Source organism: Natator depressus, chromosome 2 (genome assembly GCF_965152275.1).
Source record: "Natator depressus isolate rNatDep1 chromosome 2, rNatDep2.hap1, whole genome shotgun sequence".
In the NCBI taxonomy this organism is placed as follows: Eukaryota; Metazoa; Chordata; order Testudines; family Cheloniidae; genus Natator; species Natator depressus.
In genome coordinates, this window is record NC_134235.1 from 149,483,275 (window position 1) to 149,497,457 (window position 14,183).

At 40.8% G+C, this 14,183-nt stretch overlaps 1 protein-coding gene across 1 annotated transcript in view; it reads left to right on the forward strand.

The window, feature by feature from the left end:
* CTNNAL1 (catenin alpha like 1) overlaps positions 1-14,183 on the forward strand; it is a 126,415-nt gene that overhangs the window by 32,766 nt on the left and 79,466 nt on the right. The window contains exons 3-4 of the mRNA XM_074945104.1: positions 4,889-5,076; positions 13,189-13,308. Of these exons, the coding sequence (XP_074801205.1) occupies positions 4,889-5,076; positions 13,189-13,308 (308 nt within the window). The remainder of the gene's footprint in view (positions 1-4,888; positions 5,077-13,188; positions 13,309-14,183) is intronic.

A 14,183-nucleotide genomic window follows, 5' to 3' on the forward strand; every position in this document is an offset into this window, starting at 1 on the left:
TATATAGATGTGTATGTAGCTATTAGCTGCACTACCTTTTACAAAGATGAATCATATGGCACCTACATTCCTTGCCACTTTTGACTGTATCCTGAGTGATTGTAATCAAATATTTGGAAGAACGTGGATGACTGGAGTTATGAGTGCTAGACATGTAAATTGCTCCTCCTATAGCAGTTAATGTATCAGACACAATAGTTTATAAATGTTACTCCATATATCTATACTCGCATATATGCAGTAACTGGACGGTTTGTGAAAATGCGTATGTCCAGATCCTTCAAAAAGACTTCAGCACCTAAATAGTTCTGAGTTCAGTGGGACTACTCACATTCTTAAAGTTAATTGTGTAAATTTCTGCAGGGATCGGGCTGAAGTCTTACTGGCTTGAAACGCTTCATCCATAAAGTGCCCAGCCACTGCAGATCTGTATGGTGAAGTATAGCCTGACTGAAGCATTTCAGTTTGCTTGACTAATGGATTTCAGTATATCAGAAGGTGGTGCTGGTTGCAAATAGAATATAGGCTATTTGTAGTGCCCTTCCTGGATTCATAAGTATGACACTAGTATGTGCAAGGGACAATGGCTGGTGAGCCTGGTGCCTGCCCCACTGGGCAAGGCTGGGGTGGCACAGCAATAACGGAGGAGCTTCCGGGGCTGGGCACTGGCTCCTGTGAGCGGCAGCCTGACGTGCAGCTGCTTTTGCCACTGCAGTTGCTGGCCATGGCCCTGCTGGTCTTGCTCATTGTCACCAGAGCCCTGCAGCTCCATGGATATCCGCTTTATATCTGCAGATATAAATTATGTAGCCACACAGGACTCTAGCTGTTTGCTGATCAATTTTGTGTTTGAGTTTTGTTTTGAGCACACTGCCAGGATGTCAACGAGGTCCTGGGGCTTGTCCCTTTTGGCATAAATGAACATTTTAAGTGTGAAACTTCTTAGCAAAAAACCCCTGTCAAATCTGAAGTTCTTCTAACAATTAAACTAGTTTGGCGGGGGGGAGTACAAGCACCCACTGCAGCAATTTGACTTTAAATTGAAGTAAAGAACTAAGACTATATAAATACAAAATCTTATTTAAATGCAATTTAAAAGTTTTTATCCATCCTGATCTTACTGTTTGTTTTTGTTGTCATGCACTGTGCTTAAGGTGCTTTTGGTAAGATATTAAGGCTAAACTATATAAATAAATAAAATGGGGGGTGAGTTACTCTTGATTGGTTGAATACATTGATATGAAGTTGCATTTTTGTGTAGGTAAAAGCATGGCTATAGAGTTGGTATGGGGGGGTTTGAAGATCTGGATAGTGTTCTGGATTTTGTTTTTTTTATTCTGCTTGTTGCATTTTGTGTGTTTTGGTTTTATTGTTTGTTGCTCCAATACTAATTTAACTACAGGGTTTTGTAGCCAGTGCCTTGATTTCTATGTACAACAAGCAAAAAAAAATTTTTAATTTCTAGTGTACATAAATTAAAAAAGAGAGGAGGAGGAGTTGTGAAGACACTTTTGAATCATGATAGAATAGGGTCTAACCAGCATGGCTTTTGAACTCTGTTAGAATTTTTTGTCAATAAACATGTGAAAAAGTAGGTACACAGTGAGGAGGTAAATTTGTAGGTGTAACACAATTCTGATTAGTCAAGATTAGGGAAAACTGATGAGTCTTAAGAACAACCTTATAAAGCTACATGAATAGGCAGCATCATGGCAGATTAAATTCAATGTTGACAAGTGTATGGTAAAGCAGGTTGGAAAAAGTAATTTTAACTACTCATGCATACTTGATTCACTCAGGACCGAGTACTTGATCTGAAGAGAGGTCAATGAAAACCTCAAAGTTGTGCCATTCTGTTTCATTCTTGATACACAATGTTTTCAATATTTTCCATCAGTCACCGGGTAAACAGAACGAAGCACAGTCACCAAAACTATATAGCAGAAAAAGTGGAAAGTGGTTCAGAGGGAGATAGAGAATGATCAGTGGCATGGAGACACTGGAGCTGTTTAGGTTTGAAGTGCAAATGAATTGAATGGGACATGATGAATGGTATAGAGAAGGTAGATGGAGATGTCCTCTTTTTTTTTTTTTTTTTGCTTCTCTCCGCCTCTCCCCCCCCCCAATAATACAAGGAGATAATGAAATTAAAAAGGATTAACTTTAAACGGAGAGATACTTTCACACAGTGCATAGTTAGTCTGTGGGACTCATTGCCTGAAAATACTGCTGAGGCTAAAAAATTAACAAGATTCAAAAAAGTTTGGACATCTGTATGGATAACAAGAATATCTAGTTGTCAGTAAGGATTAAAATAAAAAACCCAAGAGTTTTGGAAGAGATATAAACTCTCATGCTTCAAGACATAAGCAGGCCTGTAAAAGATCACATTAGGAAAAAACTTACTTTACAGGTTATTCTGTAACTGTTTACTGTAGGGTTCTTGCAACTTTTTTCTGAAGCATCTGGTATTGGCCACTAAAACACAAGACATGGAACTTAGATGGACCACTTGTATGATCCACAATGACAATTGCTGTTACTGTATTTTGTCATATTTGTTAAAGTATCACTTAAGTTTCTTTTGAGTCAAAGCAGAGCTTGTTTTGCCTTTGAGTGAAAATTTAATATGAAAGGTAATTTTTTTTTAACAACTATTTGCTTTGGTGTTTAGTTTAAAAGGCTACACATACCTTCTCCCAGAAAGTACTAAAGCATTATTTACACAGGTATACACAGTGTATATACAAGCCTCTCTTACTTAAGGTAAGATGTCAGGTTGTTTGAGTCAAGCAGCCGAGATGGGGGCAGGAGGGAAGCAGAGGGTAGAGGAATGAGTATGGGCTGAGATCTGGCAACAAATCAGTGTGAGTGTGTGAGAGAGAGAGTACTTTTGAGCTCGGAGCCAGGAGGTGAAGGTATTGGACTATGATCTAGCTAGCCGTGCAATGCTCCTTTTGGGCACTGGGATAGCAGAAGGGCAGGAAGAAGGCTCCAGGTAGCAGAAGGGACCAAGGAGACTGCAGATAGCAACCCTGGGGAGGTGCAGGGAGGCCATGATGTGGCAGAATCGGGCAACTGGAGGGGGACTGGGGAAGGAAAGAGGCCAGTTGGAGTGGTGGGGAAGGAGGGGGGCTGGAGAGGACTCAGGGGACTGACCCTGAAGGACAGGGGGTGGGGAGGACACGAGGCTGGGGGGCTTCAGGGACCACTTCGGGGCAGCAGCACAAGGCTGGGGTTGGGGGGGGGGGTTCTGGAGGGGCTGTGATGTGCTTGGTGCCCTGACAAAAGCAGATTCTGCAGGAATTGGTAGGGCACTTACCAGCTGTGTTGTTCGGTAGGGCAGGGCCCATGAGTTGTGGCTCTGTGGCCCGGCCGGCCCTGCTGTCTCCATGAAAACTGGGCAATGCACAAGACAAGGTGAAGACCAAAGAAAAGTTTGACTTAGGGCCCCAACAGCACTGCCCTCTGATTAGGCTGCAGAGTGAGCACATGCCTCCCCATTGCTCCCTGATTGGAGGGCCAGGGTGTAGAGGAGACACATCAGCCAGGCTCCTACAGGACTCCAAACACAGCACCTGTGCAGCTTCTGGGGTGTGTAGAGACTATCTCTCCCACCCATCTCCCCACCCCTTCCCCCAGAACTTTACCGCTTGCAACCCTGAATGTTCCTCTGTGCCCCACAGTTTGAAAACTGGGCACTTGTCCTGTTTGCTCTTGCCAAGTGTTGATCAGTTGGCAAGAACAAATGGAACAAATGCCCAGTTTTGCCAAAGAAGTTGGGACCTCTGGGACAGGACTTAAAAAGGGGACTGTCCTGGCCAAAATGGGACATATGGTCACCTACAGATGGTGGATTTTGAGATCAGGTGTGAGAGGATTAGGTGTTTCATCTTCATGTTTTGTGCTTGGTATTGGGCTGTTAAGTTTGCTCTTAATGCACAGGAGTTACTCATTTAAAGCCATGTGAGTAATGTAGTAAATGATTGGTATTTAAAGCTGTTGTCTCAAGTTTAGTAAAAACTTGATCCACATTTTTTCAAACATGTTCTAGGTAGCTTCTGTTTTACTGATCTAGATACTTTAGATTTCATAATAGCACGTTTATTGTACGCTATGGGAGCACTGGTGTTGCATTGTGTTACAGAGATGAAAACAAACCATATTCTCTTAGCTCTTGGAGAAAGTTGCTGTAAATAGACAGTGTTGTAATTGTGAAATTTTACATTATTCAATTTTTAAAACATATTTTTCATCGTTTCTTTTCTCTGTTCTTCCTTTTTGTCTTTGACTTTGCATTGTCTTACTAAAACCTATACACAGTAGTGTCATTACAGTGCTTCCTCAGTAGCCCAACAGATACCAAACTGTTTTATTGGATATTTAAAATTCCTGTTTGGGGGCAGCTTATTCTTTACACTTGAGAATTTTTGAAGCAAAATGAAATCTACAGATCCGCTAGCTTGTGAGAATTCTAGCTGGGGCTTGACAGAATAAATGCTGGTTGGGGCTATGGGGTCTCTCCTGCTTGTTCCAGTGCTTGCATGAGCTTAATTTTTGTCATTAAAAATAAAAGTAGGAGAGAAATTCTAACTTTCATTTTTTCCAGAGCAAAATTAAACCTACAAGCTCTTGAGGGCAAAACCAAAATTTTGTTCATGTGTGAGGGAGAGAAGGAGCGAATATCAAGCAGCTGGGAGCTGAAGTGAGGAGACAGAATCATCTATAGTTAGTAATAGGAAACAAGACAAGACAAAACGGAGCAAGCAATAGGTCAGCAAGACAGGTGCCACTTATCCCTGGGCTAATTTAGGCTTTTTTTATGTTCTCAGCTTTTTTCTGTTTTAAAAGTACAAAAGTTATTTATTTATTTTTTGGGTTTTTTTAGGTGAAACAATTGCACAACTTACAGATGTAACTAACTTGGATCATCCAGAATCTGATGGCCGGATAACAATTTTTACAGACAAAACGGGAGTAGTAAAAGCTGCAAGATTGCTGCTTTCTTCAGTGACAAAGGTGCTGGTGCTGGCAGACAGAATAGTTATTAAACAAATTATAGCTTCCAGAAACAAGGTACTTAAGTGTCTTTTGTTATTTCTGAAACTATATGTGCTGGAGATGTGAGAGCATTTGGTACCAAATGAAGTAATACTTTGCATTACACTTAGTATTAAAGAACTATGTTTTTTTCCTCTTGGGTTTAACTATATATATTTTAAGCGAAGAAACTGTGAAGCTTGTAAAAAAGTCTATTTAGATTCTTTATTTCAGGAAATACGGAAACAAGAGACTTTAGGTCACATTTGCAAATAACTTTTACATACTTTGCTTTATATTCTCTTGTCTGTCAATATGGCTACATCTGTGTAATCTATTAGTGGTACTTCTTGGAGTTGGGGTGGGAAGTAAAACAAAAAAAATATATACTTTGTGGCAGTATTTAACTAATCTACCCAGTGTGTGAAGCGTGGTGGTGGTTGGGCAAGTCTCTGAAGTTATTTTGGTGACTTTGAGCATTGTGTCAAAAGACTTGAGGTGCTGTTTTGTGAGGAGAAAGATGAGGTGGTGTATTAGTGTTCATTTACTTTGGCGTGAAAAAAAATTGGCTATTATATTTCCTGTTGGGTGCAAAGGATGGCTGTCGGTAAAGTGGCCAATGAAAATCTCTTCTGTTGATCCAGCACGACATTTTTAAACATGTTTCCACCAACTGTCAGCAATAAAAATTATTACCTCATCTACCTGTGTGTCTCATATCCTGGGCCCAATATGGCTACAACAACACTGCAAACACAAATGTTATGTGATTTAACTTTTTTGAGTCTTAAATATCTTCAATTGGTGAAGTAAAAAAAAGATTTAGGAAATATACCTTAATTTTAATGTTGGTTGTTTCATATATACAATTAATCAAACTTAAGTGCAAGAAATAAAGCCAAATGGTAATACTAGCTAGGGCTGTTTAAGTGATTAAAAAAATTAATTGTGATTGATTGCGTGATTTAAACAATAGAATACCATTTATTTTAAATATTTTTGGATGTTTACTACATTTCAAATATATTAATTTCACTTACAACACAATACAAAGTGTACAGTGCTCACGTTATATTTATATTTGATTACAAATATTTGCACTGTACAAAACAAAATTATTTTTCAGTTCACCTCATACAAGTACTTTAGTGCAATCTCTTTATCATGAATGTTGAACTTACAAATGTAGAATTAGGTACAAAAAAAAACTGCATTCAAAAATAAAACAATGTAAAACTTTACATGTAAAACTACAAGTCCACTGAGTCCTACTTCTGGGTCAGCCAATCACTCAGACAAACAAGGTTGATTACAATTTGCAGGAGATAATGCTGCCTGCTGCTTGTTTACAGTGCCACCTGAAAGTGAGAACAAGCGTTCGCATGGCACTGTTGTAGCTGACGTTGCAAGATATTTACGTGCCAGATGCGCTAAAGATCCATATGTCGCTTCATGCTTCAACCACCATTCCAGAGGACATGCGTCCATGCTGATGACTGGTTCTTCTTGATAACGATCCAAAGCAGTGCAGACTGACGCATGTTCATTTTCATCATCTGAGTCAGATGCCACCAGCAGAAGGTTGATTTTAATTTTTGGTGGTTTGGGTTGTGTAGTTTCTGCATCAGAGTGTTGCTCTTTTAAGACTTCTGAAAGCATGCTCCACACCTCGTCCCTCTCAGATTTTGGAAGGCATTTCAGATTCTTAAACCTTGGGTCGAGGGCTGTGTCTCTTTTTAGAAATCTCACATTGGTACCACCTTTGCGTTTTGTCAAATCTGCTGTGAAAGTGTTCTTAAAATGAACATGTGCTGGGTCCTCCTCTTAGACTGCTATAACAAGAAATGCATGGCAGAATGCAGGTAAAACACAGAGCAGGAGACGTACCATTCTCCCCCCAAGGAGCTCAGTCAAAATTTAGTTGACCCATTATTTTTTTAACAAGCATCATCAGCACGGAATCATGTCCTCTGGAATGGTGGCCAAAGCATGAAGGGGCATACGAATGTTTAGCATATCTGGCATGTAAATACCTTGCAACGCCAGCTACAAAAGTGCCATGTGAATACCTGTTCTCACTTTCAGCTGACATTGTAAATAAGAAGCAGGAGCAGTATCTCCTGTCAATGTAAACAAACTTGTTTGTCTTAGCAATTGGCAGAATAAGAAGTAGGACTGAGTGGACTTGTAGGCTCTAAAGTTTTATGCTGTTTTGTTTTTGAGTGCAGTTATGTAACCAAAAAAAATCTGCATTTGTAAGTTACTTTCACAATAAAGAGATTGCACTTCAGTACTTGTATGAAGTGAATTGAAAACGTAGGAAAATATCTAAAAATTTAATACATTTCAGTTGATATTCTAAGTGTGATTAATAGCAATTAATTTTTTTTAATCGCTATTAATTTTTTTGAGTTAATCATGTGAATTAACTGCGATTAATTGACAGCCCTAGTTGTTAATTTTAAATTAGTAAATTTCTGCAAAGGTGAACAGTATGATGCCATTGTTGCATTAGTGACAGTAACTTGAAGGATTCTTCTTAGCAGATTCAACTATGCCTGCTCCTGCTTGGACTATCGATGGTCCTACTGCTGTCAACCATCTTTGGCAGTCAAATATGTAAATAAATGAGAATGTGATCTGGATGGCACAAGATACCAAGATAATTCCCATACTTCTTGCTTAGACTTAAACAAGAAGAACTGGAAGTATTTGTACATAAGCTAAATGCTGTGTCTTATTTGGCAGCACAGAGACTTGATGGGATCAGTCTCATGACTGGCATATTGGTACAGAGAAGTATGAATTGTTCAGGAAGAACAGGTGCAATAAAAAGGGAGTAGGTGCTGTATATAGTCTTGATGTATAATGCACTTGATTTGAGGTCCAGAAGAAGGTGAGAGGCAGAGCAGTTGAAAGTCTCTGTGAAAAGATATAAAAAGAGTTTATAAAAAAAAAAAAAAAAAAGCGGGGGGTAACATCATGGTAAGGGTCTATTGTAGACCACCAAATTGGGAAATGGTGGTGGATGAAGCATTTCTAGAACAAATAATAGAAATATTGAAAACACAAGACCTGGTTGTAATGGGGGACTTCAATGGCCCAGAGATCTGTTGGAAAAATAATACTGCAAAACACAGTATTTCCAGTACGTTTTTGGAATGTACTGGGGACAACATTTTTGTTTCAGAATGTCAGGAAGTAACCAGAGGGACAGCCATTTTAGACTTAATGCTGACCAACAGGGTGGAATTGGTGGCGACTGTGAAGGTGGAAGGCAATTTGGGTGAAAGTAATCATGAAATGGTAGCTTTCATGATCCTAAGGAAAGGAAGGAGTTAAAGCAGCAGAATGAGGATAATGGACCTGAAAGAAGCAGACTGCAGCAAACTCAGAGAACTGATGGGAAGAAAATCTAAGGGAAAAAGTTGTTCAGGGGAGCTGGCAGTTTTTCAAGGAGACTATATTAAAAGCAAAACTGCAAACTCTCATGATGCAAAGAAGAAATAGGAAAAATAGTAAGATGTCAATATGGCTCCATGAGGTGCTCTTTAATGATGTGAAAATCAAAAAGCAATCCTACAAAAAGTGGAAATGTGGATGAATTGCTTAGGAGGATTACAAAAGAAGAACACAGGCATCTAGGAATAAAATCAGAAAGACTGTAGCACAAAATGAATTACACCAAGCAAGGGACATAAAAGGAAACCAAAGAGGTTTAATACATTAGGAGCAAGAGAAAGGTGAAGCCAAGTGTAGGTCTTTCACTTAATGGGGAAGGAGAGCTAAAAATTGATGACCTCTAGAAGGCTGAGGTGTTTAATGCCTATTTTGCTGCAGTGTTCACTAAAAACATTAATGGTGCCCAGATACTCAGCATAATTATTAACAACATCAAGGTGGAAGGAACACAAACTAAAATAGGGAAAGAACAGATATCTAAAGAATATTTAGTTAAGTTAGATACACTGGACCCTCGCTAGAACATGTGGTTCGGGATCCATGCGTGATACCGCGTTATAGCAAGGGCAGCGTTACCATGGATCCCAATTTAGATATTTAAATTTGGGATCCATTGCCGCGACTGTGCTGTATGCGAATCCGCGCTCTAGCGATAGGCGCTGTAGCGAGGGTCCGCTGTATATTCAAGTTGGTAGGTCCTGATGAAATTCACCCTAGAGTCCTTAAGGAACTAGCTGAAGCAATCTCAGAACTGTTAGCAGTCATGTTTGAAAACTCATGGAGGACTGGTGAGGACCAGAGGTCTGGAGAAGAGCAAACATAGTACCAGTCTTTAAAAAGGGGAATAAAGAGGACCTGGGGCACTATAAACTAGTCAGCCTAACTTTGATACCTGGAGAGATACTGGAACACATTATTAAAAAAACAATTTGTAAGCATCTAAAGGATAATAGGGTTATAAGGACTATTCAACATGGATTTTTCAAGAACAAATCATGCCAGAACAACCTAATTTCCTTTTTTGGCAGGGTTGCTGGCCTAATGGATAGGAGGGAAGCAGTACACTGGATATATCTTGATTTTCAGTAAAGCTTTTGACACAATTTCACATGACATTGTCATAAGCAAACTAGAGAAATACGGTCTATGTGAAATTACTATAAGGTAGATGGACAACTGCTTGAAAGACCATAAAAACTGTAGTTACCAATGGTTTGCTTTCAAACTGGGTGGGCATATCTAATGGAGTTCCGTTGGGTCCAGTCTTGGGTCTGGTACTGGTCAATATTTTCATTAATGGAATGGAGTATTTATAAAATTGGCAGATGACACTAAGATGGGAAGAGGGTTGTAAGCACTTTGGAGGGCAGGATTAAAATTCCAGATGACCTTGACAGATTGGAGAATTGGTCTGAATTCAACAAGACTGAATTCAGTAAAGACGAGCAAAGTACTTCAAATGCTCAACTACAAAATAGAGAATAACTGGCTAGACAGTAGTACAGCTGAAAAAAATTGAGGGCTTATAGTGAATCAGGAGTATGAGTCATCAGTGTGACGCAGTTGCAAACAGGCTAATGTCATTCTGGGGTGTATTAACAGGAGTTTTGTATGTGAGACGTGGGAGATAATTGTCCTGCTCTACTTGGCATTGGTGAAGCTTCAGCTGGAATACTGTATCCAGTTCTGGGCACCACACTTTAGGAAAGATGTGCACAAATTCGAGAGAGTCCAAACTGTGTTCCCTCTAAGGTGTGCGCCTGCAACGCCGCACAGGAAACCATCAAGGACTGTGTACCTGATTACTACAGCCGCACAGGTGCACCCACAGGGGTGTAGCCACAGGGGAGTGTAGGGTGAGCTGGGGAATAGGGATGAGGTGGGGGGCAGTGATGGGGGAGCATGAGGCATGGAGGTCTATGGTGGGGAGACACCTGGCCCCAGCCGTGGGGCTACAGTGAGGAGAGACACCTGTCCCCCAGCTCCAGGGCTGCGGCAGGGATGGGAGAGATGCCTCTCCCCCAGCTCCATGGCTGCAAGTGGGAGAGACACCTCTCCCCCAGAGTCCCTTCTGGCCTTGATCTGAGGTTCCTGACAGTGCACCCATACAGGAGCTCACCCACACACAGCTCCACCAAGCACCCCCTCAGAAAGTGCTCACACCCTGCAGCAGACACGCACGCACACAATCTCTACTTTGCCTTTGTCCTCCTTGGCACCCGATCTCTCCGGATATCACAATAACAGATGTAAGATAAGTCTTACAGGAACCTCTCTGCTGGGCTCCCCTAATCCTGTGTCCAGGACCCTGCTGGGTTTCCTTGTTAGACAAACTGTCCACTCCTGACTCCTGGTCACTTGCGCTATCAAATCTCCTGGGCACTTTCTCCAGATGGAGAGTGCTTCACCTCTGAGAGATGTCCAAGTTTCCTTCCAAACACATGCACCAACCTGTCACCACATAAGCCCCGGCCAGCTCAGGTAGGCATTTTTCTTGCTCTCACTTTTCTGTAGCTCCCCAATAAATTATCCTGAGTAGCGCTATTCCTTTGTATAGGCTGTCAGGCCTCCAGACATTCCACATTTCAGATCTGGCAGCACCAAGGTAGGAATATATCAAAAATGTGCATTGCACATGTGTTGTTTATTAACTATTTATTTCTACCATGCAATTTTGCAATTGACAGACTTCAGGGTGTTCCGTTGTGGATTACAGAACACGCACCACACACACATTGCTTCAATTAAGTTAAGCACATACACTCTCACACCTCCTTGCTTTCATTCATCTGAGCGGTGCCTGCAATTATCTAATAACCTGTTTTATAGGTCAGACAAGAACCGTGAAGATAGGAATTGGGTAATTTACAAGAAACCTCTTTTTTTTTTTTTTTCTAAGGGAGATCCTGAGTTACAGCAATTAAATGTTTCTGTTCTTTGTTCTGCGGTACCTCTGGTTACATGTGATTTATGGGGCTAAGCAATATTTTATCTGCCAAAAATATATACCTTATTGAGTCTGAGCCACATCCTAAACCAAGATTTATACAAAACTGTGAAATACCACAAATTACTACCTTTATTACCAGAGAAAAAATACCTTCAAGACACCGTAGAGTTTTAATTTCCTTTGGGTGAGGAATCTCAGTTTAAGTTCAGCTGTGCACTGCCAGCCACTAGATTAAATTCTGAGCAAAGGGAACTGCAACCTGAAATATGGGTTGCACATTATATGATTTCATTGTTTTCTGTCCTTCAGAAAAGCCAGTTACGTTCATAAGACGTCAGTCTATGCATTTGCAATAGTGATAAGGAAGCCGTTCTAATATGATAAGCTTGAAGGGCCAAATCCTCAGCTGGTGTACAGCAGCCATGTCGTCAATGGAACTACTTCGATTTACACAAGCTGAGGTTTGGGCCCTAAATGTCAGATTCCAGGAAATGTATATGTATGTTTTGTTTCTGTTGGTGGTGCACATCTGCACGCTACCTCAGTATTGGTGCTGCACATAACAAAATTCGTTCTGCAAATGGATGGAAAAGTTAGAGGGAACACTGAGTCCAACTACCTGTAAGGGATGGTCTAAGGCAGTGGTCCCCAAACTGTGGGGCACAGGGTTCCCCCCCAGGGTGGCGCAGAGGAACATTTAGAGGGTGCGGAGGGGTAGGGAGGAGTGTCGCCCAGCCCTGCTCTGCTTATGGCCCCAGCCGTGACCGTGGTTCCCATCAGGTTCCGGGGGCGGGGGAGGGAGCAGAAAAAGTTTGGGGACCAATGGGCTAGGGTTACTTGGTTCTGTCTCAGTGCAGGGGGCTGGACTTTGATTTCTCAAGGTCCCTTCCAGCCCTACATTTCTATTATTCTTTAGAAATCTGCCCTGAAGTGTAAACCATTGGTTCTTAACGGGGGTGGGGGGCCGCGAGCCGCTTCATGCAGGTCGCAGGGCCCCATAACTGGAGCCGCAAGCCCAGCGCTCCTTTTGAGGCTAAAGCCTGGAGCAGCTGGCTAAATTCTTGAGCCTCAAGCCCAGGCACCCACCATGAGGCTAAAGCCAGGAGCTATGGGGCTAAAGCCTAGATATGGGGCTAAAGCCCAGATAAGCTAAATAGGATGCTTGGACTTCGAAAACCCTTTTTTTAAAGTAGGGAAACTGGATCTTCTAAAACTTATTTCTTCAGATACTGGGGGAAATGGTTTTGTTCTGAGAGGAAAGGGAATATAAAATGTTTATCCTTGTTGGCTTTCAGAACAAATGGGTCTCATATTTTGATTGAAACAGAATGATTTAAAATATTTTTTCATCTACAAGAAAAGAGCTTTTCTCCACCTTTTCCTTCATTTCCTACACTTGATATAATGGTCTTACATGACCCAATTGATCTGTATATAATCCAAGCACTCTGTCTCTCAACTCATAGCATTTGGTAGTCAAATTTCCTCTTTCTCTGTTTACCGAAGGAGCAGTTTTATTGCAAAGTTTTGTTAAAGATGAAATTAAGAAAGTAAATAATTACTATTCATTAATAGATAAAATGTAGCTTAATATGTAAATGTATGAAAATCTGCTTTAGAAGCTTCTGCACAACACTTTCTATGCTTTTAGGAAAATTCCTAATTTTATCTTACTCTGCTGCAGTTTTACAGGTTACAAATAGCCATCATAACTAATTTTCTTCAACATATTACAGGTTCTTGCAACAATGGAACAGCTAGAGAAAGTGAGTAGTTTTCAAGAGTTTGTGCAAATATTCAGTCAGTTTGGAAATGAAATGGTGGAGTTCGCCCATTTAACTGGAGACCGACAAAATGTAAGTACTGATGGAAAGCTTCAAGGTTTATTTCAAGTAATTGTGACTTTTGGCTCTATTCAACAGTGGTGTTTGGGTTCTTTTTTTAAAGGAAAAATGATTGTGGTGTGACTACAAAAAAACAATGAATACTTGTATCCTTATCCTGCAGACGTTTCCAAAACCCAGTTTCCTTTCCCCTCCTCTCACTGGGGAGCGCCATTCTTAGCGCATCACTTTCCAGAAGCAAGGGGTGGAGCTATGTAAATAGCCTGCTCTGGCATCTGATAACCAAATTGCCAGTATTTTATCATTTGAAAGCTGCCAAAACAGGTGCTTAACTCCATGTTCTTGTTACTTAATACCTTGCATGTAATGCAGATGAGCACCTTCACCGCAATCCCAAAGCACAGTCTTCTCAAAGAACAGCATCAAACAAGCTACAGATAATTAGGGAAACTCCAGCCTGGAAACTACAGCTTTTCCTTTTCTCCTAAGTCTCACTGGCAGTTGAACCCTGTGAAGGGACAGATATTCCCCCAGTCAGTGGCACATTAAGGCTAAATATTGCCCAGATCGAACGAAGACTGTGATCTGTTTGTGTATTTCTTGCTGAAGTTACTGCAAAATTTTGATTCTCTTTGGAGAATGTGGCCTGATCACTGATGATTAATTCTGCTTTAATCCATCAGCAACTGTTTTGAAGGACTATAAGGAAGCCCGGCCTCTTTCCTGAAATGGTCATTTTGTAGTTTGGGCTTCAATATGCTGCTGTCTCATAGTTTTATCAGGGGGAAACATCACTGTCGGTGTTTTCATTATGTTTAATAACACTAGGCGTGTGTGCAAAACTTTAGGTATGTTCATTGTTCTCAGGGTGAAATGTGAACATCTCA